Here is a 12,465-nt window from a genome sequence, read left to right as displayed (position 1 = left end):
TGGTTGGGTCGTGGGGAGGATGCGATTGGGAGTGGTGCAACGAGTCAAGCTCAAACTCGGTCCACAAATACCATCGCATTCTGGAAGGGAATTTCGAAGCTAGAAGTCTACATCATCTCAGAGACTATCTACGTATCAACATTTAGTAGCGCGTATGCAGCAAAGTCTCCTTGAGCTGCGCTCATGATACAAGGCGGAGCCTCCGCTTCTCGACAAAATTGCAGGATGGCAAGCAGACATTCAGCAAGCACACGAGACCCTTGGTTCAATAGAACCTGTGAGCTCTGTCCATTGCATGCCTTCTGGAAGGGCCCGCTGACATCTACATCAGACCTTCTTGACCTCGGCAAAGCAGGAAGCTTTCGTTAACCCACCGCCAGTCCTCGGACTACCACCACCAGAACAGCCGAGGACGTCCCACGATATCTCCACCACAGACACACTACGCTCACGTCCAATCGATTTTCATTACGTTACGAAGGTTATGGTCATTACGCACGAAACCTCACTGCTTCCCCGAAGCTTTACGAAGCACCCGCACCAAGCAGCTGGACCTATAACTTTCACTAAGGACCCTACGATAAAGTGCTCGTCGACGCATGCGCGGCGCCACAACGCAAATTAAGAGGACCTATGGACCCATGACTTGTCTGATCGCCTGATCAATCTTCTCATCAATCTCCTCTTTGTGTTCAGAGAAATAATCCCCGACGAAAGATGCTACTTCTTCTTGCGTATAACAACCCCCTTCTGGGAGACAATACTACGACGGCATCAGTATATCACACAAAAGGTGCTTTTGCAATCTAAAACATACCTCTGCAGCTGGCGTAGCTTTCACCACCGCCTTGACTTGCGGTGCACAGGCAGCGAGTACGTCAGCGATAAACCCCAGGATATACACCGCCGCGACAGTGAAGATGAGGAGCTTGATGGTAAGGAGGACGAGGTCGATCTTCGTCTTTCGCGTTTCTTCGTCGAATTCTGCCTGGATCCTTGCGAGCTCACCGTCGTTTTTCTGAGCTTCCAGGTCCAACTTGAACTGCTGTTCTGGTGTTCGCGTGCTGGTGGCTGGAACACGCCATGATAGCTCTGGGGTCGCGGTTGCGGTATAGGCCGGGAGGATGTCCTTTTCGTTGAACATGGTTGCGTCTACTGTGGATGTATTTGCTTGGTAGAGTGGGTGATAGACGAAAGATTTGAGTGGGAGTTTGAAAGTGGTATGAAGGAAACAATTTTGGGACGCGAGTGCAGGCTTTTTTGTAGAGCAGGCGCGCGGGCTGCGCCTCGTCGAGAACCGTGGTTGGCATTCGCGCTACGACACGGTCAGTACCCTTATGACTTCTACCAACGTTTATTCGCTCAATTAGATGATGGCAGCCTAGCAGGAAATCTGGTTCTATTTCATGGTGCCCAGGAAGCCGAAGGTCTACAGTCGTGCCTCATCGAATGACTGGCATCGACACCCACTCTAGAACTCGTGATCTTGCCCCAACATGCCCACCTGAAACTAAGCTGCGTGCTTTGTATAGATCGAAACTTCTTAGTCTGGGTCGCTATGTTCCAGGTCCGCAGCAATGTAAGGAATTTCGGCGCCCTCCTCGACCTGTGAAACGTCTACGATACCCTCCTTCATGGACTCCGCAGACCTGCGATGGCGCTTCAGTTGCACTTGGGCACGCGCGTCCAAGCCAACATACTCTTGAAGTGGGTTTGACTCAACAGTATTGGCCATGTGGTAGCTATAGTACTGTTACTTTGAGACTTCGAGGAAGAGACGTGGTTACCATACATGAAGCCGTGACCCTCCATTGGGTGGAAGTCTTTGACGATGGTGCATCCCGCAGTTGCCGCGACTAGGGCCCTGACCTCCGCTGCTTTCGCGCTGTTCGCAGGGCCATCTCTTCCTCGGACGATGACCTATCATGGTTAGCACTCGGTACGGCGATTGAGTGTAACTTGTATTCTTACTGTCCAGAGATAGTGATCTTTTGGTACCGCGGGCATGATGTTGTAGTTGATATTCGGATACCTGGCGGCGGGAGGGGCTGGGTAGAGGTAGTTATTTGTGATGGCGATTAGATTTGCTGTTAGGTAGTAGAGTTGAGAAGTCAAGATTACTTGGATAAATTGATATCTCACATCTAGCCGTTTGCGAAGATGCGGAGCCCGGTCTAGGCAGCCAGTATCTTACGCGCCTTTACCTCGCGCTTTGCGGTGTGACCATGATCGAATCTTCGTTCGCATAGAGCGACACTTAGACGAGGGTAATGCGATTCATGACATGTGCCATTCAACAGGCGTGACTCTATTTCTGCTCTATGACTCGGATTGTGTACCTCAAATTGAACCATTTCAAAAAGACATCGTGATGACCGCAAAAGAGCTTTGCAGTCGTGCATTGAGCTTGTCGCTCATTGTAGCTGCCAGGGTGGCCGTCCAAGGTGCTCGCGTCATGAGCACTGAAGGCAGCGCCGACCTTAGCCATACCGAGCTATACTACGCACTCCAGGTGCCAAGGCAAGTGACAAGTCATGGAGGTTGCGAAGTCGGCGATGCGAATGGTGATGAAAAGGAAAAGGGTGTGTCGCTTGCAGTTGCCGTGCAATGAGCCGTTCAGCTACCCCGGATTCGTTACGCCAACTATGACGCTTCGGTCGATCTTCACCCCGCATGTCGATTTGTCCTCCAACACGAACCCACTAAACCACGCGCAGCCCGCGTCACATGCACACCCGTTGCATCAGCATATTACTACGACTAAATGATAGCCCAATTGACGAATCATATGTGCTGTCAGGTCGCCGTAAGGTGTTGATCTCTACAGCGGGCCGACATTCCTGCACGGTTGTCGGCAACCGTCCCTCGGTTAGGTGGTATGGGTGTGCTTTGGTGTGTCTTCGTCGCATGGCGGACGTTGGACGACGTACATGGCGCGAGCTACCCCGGCAGATGCTTGGGAGTACGGGCAAGCTTCATATAAGTGGAAGCTTGGGGCCCCGCAGCGTTGCTTGTCGTCTCTTGTCGCTGCGCCCTCACCTTGACCACATTTCAGCTTGACGCCATCGCATTGCCTACGTCGAATCGATAATCGCATAGTTCGCTCGACGCGCACGACAATGGCCGACGACCGAAAACCTTCGATCGAGCATATCTCGGATGACAAAATCGCGCCTACTACTCTGGAAGCAGGAAATGGGGTCGTCGATGGGCATCGGAAGCTGGTCCCACCGCCGTTGGTGGCTGCTATGAGTGCCGAGGAAAGAATTGAAGCAGAGAAGAGGATGCGACGGAAGATCGATACGAGATTGTTGCCGATGATCATCCTGATGTATATCATGAGTATGTCTTGGTAGATGGCCGCGGGTGGGCAGCGCTAATAATGCCCAGATTACCTCGATAGGAACAACATCGCTGCCGTTCGCCTAGCAGGTCTTCAAGACGAGCTGGAGCTCACGAGTGTACAGTATCAAGTATGTGATGCTGAAATCACCAGCAAGTTCGTCACTAACTCGAATAGACCACCGTTTCCATCCTGTTCGTCGGCTACATCCTCATGCAGATCCCGTCAAATTTGTTAGTAATATCCATGTACGAACTGTATGTGAGACAAATACTGACTTCGTACACTCATCTTTAGGTTCCTCAATAAGACCGGCAAGCCCGCCATCTATCTTCCCACGTGCATGATCATCTGGGGCATCATATCGGGTGCGACTGCTGCATGCCAGAACTTCGCAGGACTGGTGGTGTGTCGTTTCTTCCTGGGATTTATCGAAGCCGCATACTTCCCAGGATGTCTGTTCTACCTCAGCGCTTGGTACACGAGGAAGGAGCTGGGTCTGAGAACGGCGGTTCTTTACTCTGGAAGTTTGATCTCGGGCGCCTTCGGTGGGCTCATTACCGCCGGGATCACGAGTAATATGGATGGCACGCAGGGCTTGAGAGCGTGGCGCTGGGTGTTCATAATCGAGGTAAGTATCGTACGCGCCGAGCTGGATATCTGGGATGTTAGCTGATCCTTCAGGGTATCATTACCGTCGCGATTGCCTTTGGCGCTTTCTGGATCCTACCCAACTTCCCTCGAACAACTTCCTGGCTCACAGAGGAAGAACGCCAACTCGCCGTCTACAGGCTCCAGGAAGACGTTGGCGAAGACGACTGGGTCTCAGCAGAGTCGCAAACCTTCTTCCACGGCCTAAAGCTTGCGTTACTCGATATCAAGACTTGGGTGCTTACAATCATGCTTCTAGCAAACGTATCATCGGCCAGTGTTACCAACTTCTTCCCAACAGTGGTCAAGACGCTAGGATACCCAAACATCGAGACACTTCTGTTAACAGCGCCACCTTATGTTCTCGCAGTCATCACCACCTACCTCAACGCCTGGCATGCCGACCGCACCGGCGAACGATTCTTCCACATCGTCCTCCCTCTCTGCGTCGGCGTAGCAGCCTTCATCCTTGCCGCCGCTACCACTGCAACAGCACCTCGCTACGTCGCCATGATGCTGATGGTACCTGGTGTATACACTGGATATGTCGTAGCTCTGGCCTGGATCTCCAACTCTTTACCTCGTCCGCCAGCGAAGAGGGCGGCTGCACTGGCTTTCATCAACGCGATCAGTAATACGAGCTCGATCTATGCAAGCTACATGTATCCTCAGCCAAAGAGTGGTCCGGCGGATTTGACGGTTCCCCTGAGTGTGGATTGCGCAACTGCAGCACTGGCCATTATCATGGCGGTCATTATGCGCATTATACTGGGGCGGCTGAACAAGAAACTTGCTCGTGGAGAACACGTTGAAGGAGCAATCAACGCTGTCCCTGGGGTTGGTGCCGAGAGAGGTTTCAGATTCTTGATCTAGAGACTTGGAAACTGGAGATTGTAGGGTAGTGAGTTGGATATAGAGACGATTAGCAGGATTGTGCATCGATTGGTCCCCCTGTTTTACTTCTTTGCCACCCCCTTCTCCCGTCACCTCACTGGATGACGACGCGTACAGGTGCTGAGACAACAGTTCCCCTCTTCAAATTGCTTTTCCTCAGTGTCTCAATCAGAATTACTCGTGATACATGTGTGAAGGCTGGTGAGTGGCTGGATGTTGACTTGGCGAGATACTGGAAGGTTCCATAGCGTCATCGGCCCGAACGAGGCTTAGCGTCCATCACGAGCTTTGGCCACCCAGGCAGCGCGTCGCGCGACGACTCACCACGTTTTATCGCAGCCCATCCCAGCAGCACATCATCCGTCGAGGATTCAGCAGCACATTCGTACGACACATCACTATCGGCCCGCTTCACCAGAGTTGCCAATACACCTTTTCACTGCCAGGGACCATAGAGTGAACGCCTTGCGATAGCTAGCGTCACACTCTGTTAGCACTCTGTGCACACACGATGCACCTCCACGCGACCACAGGAACAGCGCCGATTATTCAACGCAGACCTTGATCACTTTCGCGTCGGGGATCGCACAACATCAATCACTTCGATACTGTGTAACTTTCGAAGGTCCAATCAATACCATCACTCAAGGCAACCACGCGTTGTCAGCTGACGCCACCCGCATATCTTCTGCAAACTTCAAAAGTTCAACTTGGAGATCAACCTCATTATGGATTTTTCAAACAGTGCCTTTAGGGCCATGCCAAACTCTAAAGTCTCCGACGACACGATGTCTCACGCAAATCTTGTAATGGCATGTCGATGGGGCTGGACGAGCACCCCGGACGAAGGAGCAAACAACCCCTTCGCCTCTTCATCTACCTCGCAACAAATACCCGCTTCTACATTCAATAACATCCGGACCAAGCGGTTTGCGCCGTGCCAAGGCCGTCTCTATCACCAGCTACTCTGCTCTCACCGTATCCGGACGGATCTGGTCGAGGACTGTGGCGAAAACTGCATCGATCCTTATGGCGACACGGTTGACGCTGCCTTCATTTGCAATGAGTGCATCCAAGCAGAAGCAGCGAAGATTTGGGAGCAACGGCAAGCGGCGCACAACACGACCTACCCTCCTATGGGACAGATGAGTAAGGAGCAGTACGAGCAGTGGTATGCCGAGCACCGACAGCTCGAAGCAGAGTTCTCGCGCGACCAGCGAGTATACGAGTTGGAAATTAAAGCAAAAACACGACCGAGCAACATTTGCTCTGCCCTGGAAGCTAGCAAAGAGGAGATGGACTTTGCGACCGAGCTTGACACATTATCTCTTTCTTTGATGGCGTCAAATAACTCAAACGCCGAGCAAGCACAATACCAGCCTCAGGGACGTACCCGAACGAGCTTGGCGACAGATCCTGATGAGCAGCTCCATTGGAACTTGAACACGCTTGCTTTGGATCGCGGCGCATGTGGTATTGAGTACTCGCAGCCGAGTAGTGGAGTGTCTCCAACACGGCAACTGGACCCGGAGGAGTTGTGGAGGAAGCCACGGAATTGAGAGCTTGTAAAGCAGTGTTGTTGGCGTGTAACTTGTCGTGTTGATTAGCGATTGCATAAGTTTGGCGTCTGGAAAACTCCGCGCATGTGGAAGTGTTTGTGTAGGACTTTTGTGTAAGCAATACATGTCTTGTCTAGCAACTCTGCTATCTAAAAGGGCCAAAAGTCTACTTGTACCGCGTTTTCCAGTGGTTTGCATGAAGCTGCGCAGCGACGCGAAGATTGTGGATCGATGTGGGGTATAGTGATGTGTCAGAGCATTAGCACGACGCGCACTGCCCCTCATGTGAAGAAAGCACACATTCTATAGGAGGACTGCTTGGCTGTCCATTGAGAGGGCGTTCTAGATCACAAAGATCGGCTTCCAGACTGCTGCTTCATGTGCAGCGTTCAAGTACATGGTTTTTGCGTGTCCGAAATTCTTCATCGAAATACATTCGGAGCCTTGGCGCAATGGTAGCGCGTTGGTTTTCGGTCAGAAAGCATAAACACCAACCCAAGATAGGGGTACAAAGTGAGTGAATGTCACAAAAGTGAATGCGATCGCTCTGTAAGCAGACTCGACTCATTCACCTATGCGCCACATCAACGCTTGCTCCTCTTCGCTTCGCCGATCACATCCTGCCCACGATCGTGCTTTCTCACAGCGCTGTCCTGGCTCTTATCCCAAACATCTTTTTCCTCTATGATAGTCTTACGGAGCACTACCAGCGCTTGAAGTAAGCTAGTGTGATAATCATTTTGTAATTGAACTTGCTGGAAGTCTGTGGCTGCATCCTCGCTTGGTAAGATGTCGTCTACCTGCATCTTGCCCAGGTCATCTTCTGCAGCAATGATGAGTTTGTTCAATTCCCTGACTATTGGGCTTATAAACTTGTCTTGTACTGATTGCCGAGTGATGATAAACCAGATCCGGTCAAAGATGGCGACGTCGCTTACACCACCCTGCTTGTACTCGTGGATGTCGGACCGGTACAGGACTTGCGATACCGTATTCACAGCTTTGGCCATGTCTGGTGTCATTGGTGAAAGGTAACGGATGCACAATGGCCAGTATGATCTTAGATTGAAGAGGTCGACATGCAGCGGAAGAGGCTCAGGGGCTTGCAGAGAAGTCTTTCGTTCCCGCAATCTCTCGTGTTGTGTATAGTCGTCGGCCAGCCATAGTAGATCCCTTGCTTCGGCTAGCCAAGGCTCATTGCTTTCGTCTCCTGGAACAAGCCCTGGGATGATGTCCTGGAACTAAAGGGAATTAGAATATTCCGTCGTTATAAAAAGAAGATAGACTCGCCCATGACAGACTCTGCTTTGAGTGACTCCTTATGGTCTCGATGATTTCGCCACCATCGGACGCAGTCTTGACGGCTTGAAACAACTGCAGTTGATCTTGACTAGTCATACTTTCCGAGATACGCCGTTGCGTTCAACAAAAGGATGTGTAATTGGAAGGAAATAGGAATTCAGCCAGAGAGACTAGGCCAACAATCTCATGCAAAAGCAATCCGTTTGTGAACGCGGCCCGACGATGCTTCCATCTATCTAGAGACAAAAGAAGGAAGCCCGCCCTCATTACGCAGTGATCCACTGTTTGTGGGCGCAGCTTGATGGCACTAAGGTGTATTCAGCGTTACATAGCAAATGCGTATGCTGGATGTCAAAAGATGAAGCTGTTCGTTAATGCATCCAAGGTCAACAATCGTGCAAGCTTTGTCGTCATGCTTGACAGTTTCGACACTTGAGAATACGTGATTACATATCGAGTTTGACACGTGGTTGTTGATTATACTCATAAGCTTGGCTTGTTTGCTGACCTCAGGAGGATGTAAAACCTGGGCGATGAACAAGATAGCGATACGGAGGACATTTAAGGTCGTAAGGCAGTGTTGTTCAATACCCCGACTACTGCGGTATCTCCTAGAGTAACGCAATATGCCAGCAACACTTCAAAATACAATCGCATCCATCCGTAATGTGGTCGGCTGGTTCGGAGAACCTGAGACTTTCCGTACACTGAGCTCGGTTTGCGCGAATGGGCAGGCTAAGTTCAAGACAAAGATCGCGACGATACGAGGTGAGTCTTGGTCGTGATTTGGTATCATAGCAACTGATGGTTGACTTGTAGGACCCGAGGGCGGCACCATTGATGGAGGGTTTATCGTCGACCCCCCCTCCGACTTCCCAGCTGTTGAAATCAGAGGTACCGAGCATTGGTCACTTGAGCAGAGGACTAATTCCACCCCGTTAAGACTGTACCGATTCGATGTCAAGACCAGCATCACGAGGCCAACCCAGTGGGCTCATTTCTATATTGTCATGATGCCCGCAATTCCACATTTCCTGTGTATCGTCCCCCTGCGAAGCTACCAAGGTCTTTCCTGGGTACAAACTCGTCTCAACAGAACCAAAGAATCCAGCCAAGCTTCCGGAACTTGGAGAGCCAATGTTAGCTATGCTCTCCTTGCCCCATTCGCTGTCCACGAAGACGACGTGTATGAAGCCATCCTGAGGATCAACACTGCGGCTGAAACCAAATCATGGTACACGAACCCCACCAATCATATCGTGTTCTCTGGTTGGCACGTACCGGCTCCGGATACGACAGTAGACGGTATCTTCCAGTTTTCCCGCAATAACTCCGACACTCGGACGTCGAGAGAAACGATCCAGCGTTTAGCCAATTTCTTAGAGCGATGTCCTGAGACTCAGATGAGCGTCATTCCAAATCCGACGGAACCGTTGGTAGCTGACTTCATCCTCCAAGACCACAAGGAAGGAGTCGAATATCTGATCGAGCACAAAACTTACGGCCCCACATCGGGGAAATCGCTTAGCTGGTGTGCCGCAGAAGAACTAGAACCGATCTACAATTGGCACTTTCGTATCAATCAGCTTGAGGATGATTTGATGATTCATACGAGACTCAAAGCCGATGAAGACCAGGCCACGCATTCGACACCGCCTGCGAGGATCAAATTGACCTCAACGGATGCACCCGAAAAGTTCGCCAAAACCATTAGAGAGTATGGAAAGATTGCTAAGATCAGGATCCGTGACAAGTGGAAAAACACCACCCTCTATGACGACAATGTTCCAGACAAGAGCGTCCCCAACGATGTCATAGAGAATGATATCTCAGAAGACACAGCAAATACAGACCTCCGAGAGTTTGCAGACGCATTCAGTACCAAACTCAACAACCAGTGCTGGAAGCTTGGCCAACACGTCTGCATCCCGCTGTCAGATCATCCAACCGCCGATGCAGTGTTCATAGAACACAAGTGGAGGGGCGAAGACCGAAGAAACTTCGAATGTAGTGGTATCCTTCCTGTTTCGCTCTTTCAGAAGTCACCTAGTGGGCCCAGATGCATCCTACTCAAACTCCTGCCACACAACGTAAGCGCCCAGTCTCGCGACGTACCCACCTCAACCCTTCTTGAACTCGCAAATTCCTCAAGGGTTATCATACCAGCTTGTGGAGCACAGGATTTCCTATATGTAGCCTCCACTGGCGGCATACCTGAGAGAAGCGAAGCGCTTTGTATCGACCGGGTCGTTCTGCTACGGTCAGACCACACTGCCATGATAGACGAGTCGCATTCATGCGGTACTTGCGATACTGGAGATAATGAAAGAGGCTGGTCATACAAGACGCAATGGCTGGTTGGAAACGAGCTTGGTCGCGACACAGGACCTCTCATCGCAAAGCCATTCCTCAACTCCACCGCGTGTCCTGATCTAAGTATATTTAGCCTACCCGGAGGAGAAGTTCACGAGTTTTTATGCACGTTGTTCGAGAAGGGAGAATTCGTTGTAGATCTCAATGGCCCAACTGGCTTGTTGCAGACGCAGTGGAACCATGGAACCTCATTGAAGGTCGAGAGAAGAGGTCGAAATGACTGGTAAGTCAATAACTTCTTTCAACATCAAGGATGTGCAGGAAAAACTGCTAATGCTTCTCAGGTTGATGATGCGAGTCCTTTCGACCTTGCCGCCCAACGCCTCGTCCTGGTCAGCAGCTGCCTTCGAAAAAGCCCTTACCGATGCAGAAACTCCATATGCGCACAGACCGCTTCGCAAACGTCGCCCGCTTGCACGACGGGATCTTATCGAGGACCCGACCTACGGCATGACTATAGAGGAACTTGTCGCTCTCTCCGGTGTCGTGGCCGAGCCAGGACTGCACTGTGATTCTTGCCCCGATGCAGAGAGCTGCAAGGTGCTTCGCCCGGAGATCCAATACGCCCATGGAAAACCAATCTACAGAAATGGGTTCCCAAATTGTGGGAATTGTGACGGTAAGCACATCAATAGATGCACGTTCAACCGCATGCCCCGTGGTCTCCAACAGCAGCTCCATGACCTCTTCCAGGCCCACGTCCCATGCTCAACATGTTACAAGGAAGCCAAACTGTGCGACAATAATCGCGGGTCTTGTGAGGAATGTAAAAATGGTGGGTTGACTTGCGAACGGGAAGCCTGTTCGTTCTACGATGAACCAAGAGACGATGGATTCTGTCATATGTTGGGTCAAGAGTGTGGTTGGGCTCATCACGACGACGGATATCTGAATGTCGTTCATGGCAAGAGGCCCAGTGAGGGTGTCAATATGCACGCGGAAACTCGTGCTAAAGCTCGAACAAGTTAGGGTCCGCGGAGAAGACAAACTCATGACCACTTTTCTCGAGGTATCTTTCTAGGCTTGAGTTCATATCTTTCAACATATCAGCGGCGGTGTTAGTGAGATAGATGGTGGATACTAGGTCGTCACAGCCTACCGCCTGGTGAGGCGAGATGGAGCTTCTCCGGATGTAATGGTAGGCGGACCAGCTAGCAAGTTCGACTGTCATCACGTCCATTCTAGAAAGCCCCAGAAATGACACCTTTGTGTACATAAAAGCAGCCCAAAGCCCCTTGCAGGAAGTTCATAGCTGATCATGATTTCTTCATCTGCAATCGTTATCTTCGGTATCGCGGTCCTTATTGCCTGGACTATTATCAACAAATTGCATGAACTGATTCAACTGCTCTGGGGTTGCGCTCGTCTCACCATCGCTCTTGGTGAAGTATTAGTCTTTTGCAGCATCAAGCTGATGCAAAGTCGGCTTATTATGCACCCTACAAGATTTCTCGCCCTCGCCTTGGATACAATCATGTGCCTGCCAACCAAGATTACCGAACGCGTCTGCACAACGTATACCGCACATTCGGAAGAAACGCCAATCCAAAACTCCAGAGCTGAGGACCTGGTCCGGTCGCGGTGTATTGGGCAGACCCTAGCTGGCGAACAATGCCGAAAGACAAAGATGATGCCTGTGGGTACCCTTTACGATTGCCACAAGCACAGGGAGCCGTCGCAGTACTGAGCAGTAGCTTCAGACCTCCGAAGATTGTAATCCCTCTTATCGCAGAGTATCTCTGTGTACGGGATGGGTATGGGTTGCGGAGCTCGTGAGTGGCCCATCGGTCTGCGCCCTTGCAGTACTACTAGGCGATAGCTTGGGACGGACATGATCGATCACAATTTCGTGAAACGAGGACGGAGGACGAGAGTACGGCGGGTTCGGTGGGAGAGAATGGGCGAACTCGTCGGCCAGGCGTTTACGGTTCTGGCGTGAACGTAGCTGGGAAGGAACGATTGCGACGGTAGGCGAGCTAGTGAAGATGTCAGACTGCGTGCGCCGTAGCTCTCAATGTTAATTACCTGTGCCAAGTTACCAGACCTTCTGCCACCAAAGTGCCCATGTAACGATGGACGCATAGTACGCGCAACGTTGAAGCCATCCTCGCTCGGCAAGGAATCGCTCTAAGGCCTCTGCACCGAGGCAGCGAACTGCAATCAGGCTGAGAACGTGAAATGTGCCCAAAACGACAAAGAATAGTATGAAGAATGCAAGTGCTATTTGCAGTAGTTGCTGCAGGGAGATTAGCAATAATACAGCGGCTCTTATTGTACAAAGCCTACCCTTTTCCAGTATCTCACCGGCCGCGCATCGGCACACCATGGTTTGAACAGAGGGGC

The 12,465-nt window shown here is 51.1% G+C and overlaps 6 protein-coding genes across 6 annotated transcripts; 3 read left to right on the top strand and 3 right to left on the bottom strand.

Moving 5' to 3' along the window:
* Positions 1–720: 720 nt before the first annotated feature.
* On the bottom strand, positions 721–1,144 carry J4E87_007751 (uncharacterized protein; the record flags this gene model as incomplete). The annotated part of the gene is made up of 2 exons (XM_049379344.1): positions 721–750; positions 818–1,144. 2 exons carry the CDS (start codon positions 1,142–1,144, stop codon positions 721–723), a joined length of 357 nt encoding a protein of 118 aa, XP_049230918.1.
* A 399-nt stretch (positions 1,145–1,543) lies between these two features.
* Positions 1,544–2,007, bottom strand: J4E87_007750 (uncharacterized protein; the record flags this gene model as incomplete). Its single annotated transcript, XM_049379343.1, has 4 exons — positions 1,544–1,649; positions 1,701–1,742; positions 1,793–1,920; positions 1,972–2,007. The coding sequence occupies 4 exons, from the start codon at positions 2,005–2,007 to the stop codon at positions 1,544–1,546; spliced, it is 312 nt and encodes a 103-aa protein (XP_049230917.1).
* A 1,112-nt stretch (positions 2,008–3,119) lies between these two features.
* Positions 3,120–4,867, top strand: J4E87_007749 (uncharacterized protein; the record flags this gene model as incomplete). The annotated part of the gene is made up of 5 exons (XM_049379342.1): positions 3,120–3,342; positions 3,391–3,473; positions 3,521–3,576; positions 3,641–3,974; positions 4,028–4,867. The coding sequence occupies 5 exons, from the start codon at positions 3,120–3,122 to the stop codon at positions 4,865–4,867; spliced, it is 1,536 nt and encodes a 511-aa protein (XP_049230916.1).
* A 749-nt stretch (positions 4,868–5,616) lies between these two features.
* Positions 5,617–6,447, top strand: J4E87_007748 (uncharacterized protein; the record flags this gene model as incomplete). The annotated part of the gene is made up of 1 exon (XM_049379341.1): positions 5,617–6,447. The coding sequence occupies one exon, from the start codon at positions 5,617–5,619 to the stop codon at positions 6,445–6,447; it is 831 nt and encodes a 276-aa protein (XP_049230915.1).
* A 584-nt stretch (positions 6,448–7,031) lies between these two features.
* On the bottom strand, positions 7,032–7,469 carry J4E87_007747 (uncharacterized protein; the record flags this gene model as incomplete). The annotated part of the gene is made up of 1 exon (XM_049379340.1): positions 7,032–7,469. One exon carries the CDS (start codon positions 7,467–7,469, stop codon positions 7,032–7,034), a length of 438 nt encoding a protein of 145 aa, XP_049230914.1.
* Positions 7,470–8,375: 906 nt separating this feature from the next.
* J4E87_007746 (uncharacterized protein) lies at positions 8,376–10,739 on the top strand (the record flags this gene model as incomplete). Its single annotated transcript, XM_049379339.1, has 5 exons — positions 8,376–8,517; positions 8,569–9,798; positions 10,069–10,345; positions 10,407–10,662; positions 10,710–10,739. 5 exons carry the CDS (start codon positions 8,376–8,378, stop codon positions 10,737–10,739), a joined length of 1,935 nt encoding a protein of 644 aa, XP_049230913.1.
* Positions 10,740–12,465: the final 1,726 nt, after the last annotated feature.

This window comes from Alternaria ethzedia (assembly GCF_023757985.1).
Source record: "Alternaria ethzedia strain BMP 0044 chromosome Unknown scaffold_22, whole genome shotgun sequence".
Taxonomy (NCBI): Eukaryota; Fungi; Ascomycota; class Dothideomycetes; order Pleosporales; family Pleosporaceae; genus Alternaria; species Alternaria ethzedia.
The sequence above is the reverse complement of the archived record's forward strand: the minus strand, read 5'-3'. Positions and strand labels throughout refer to the sequence as shown.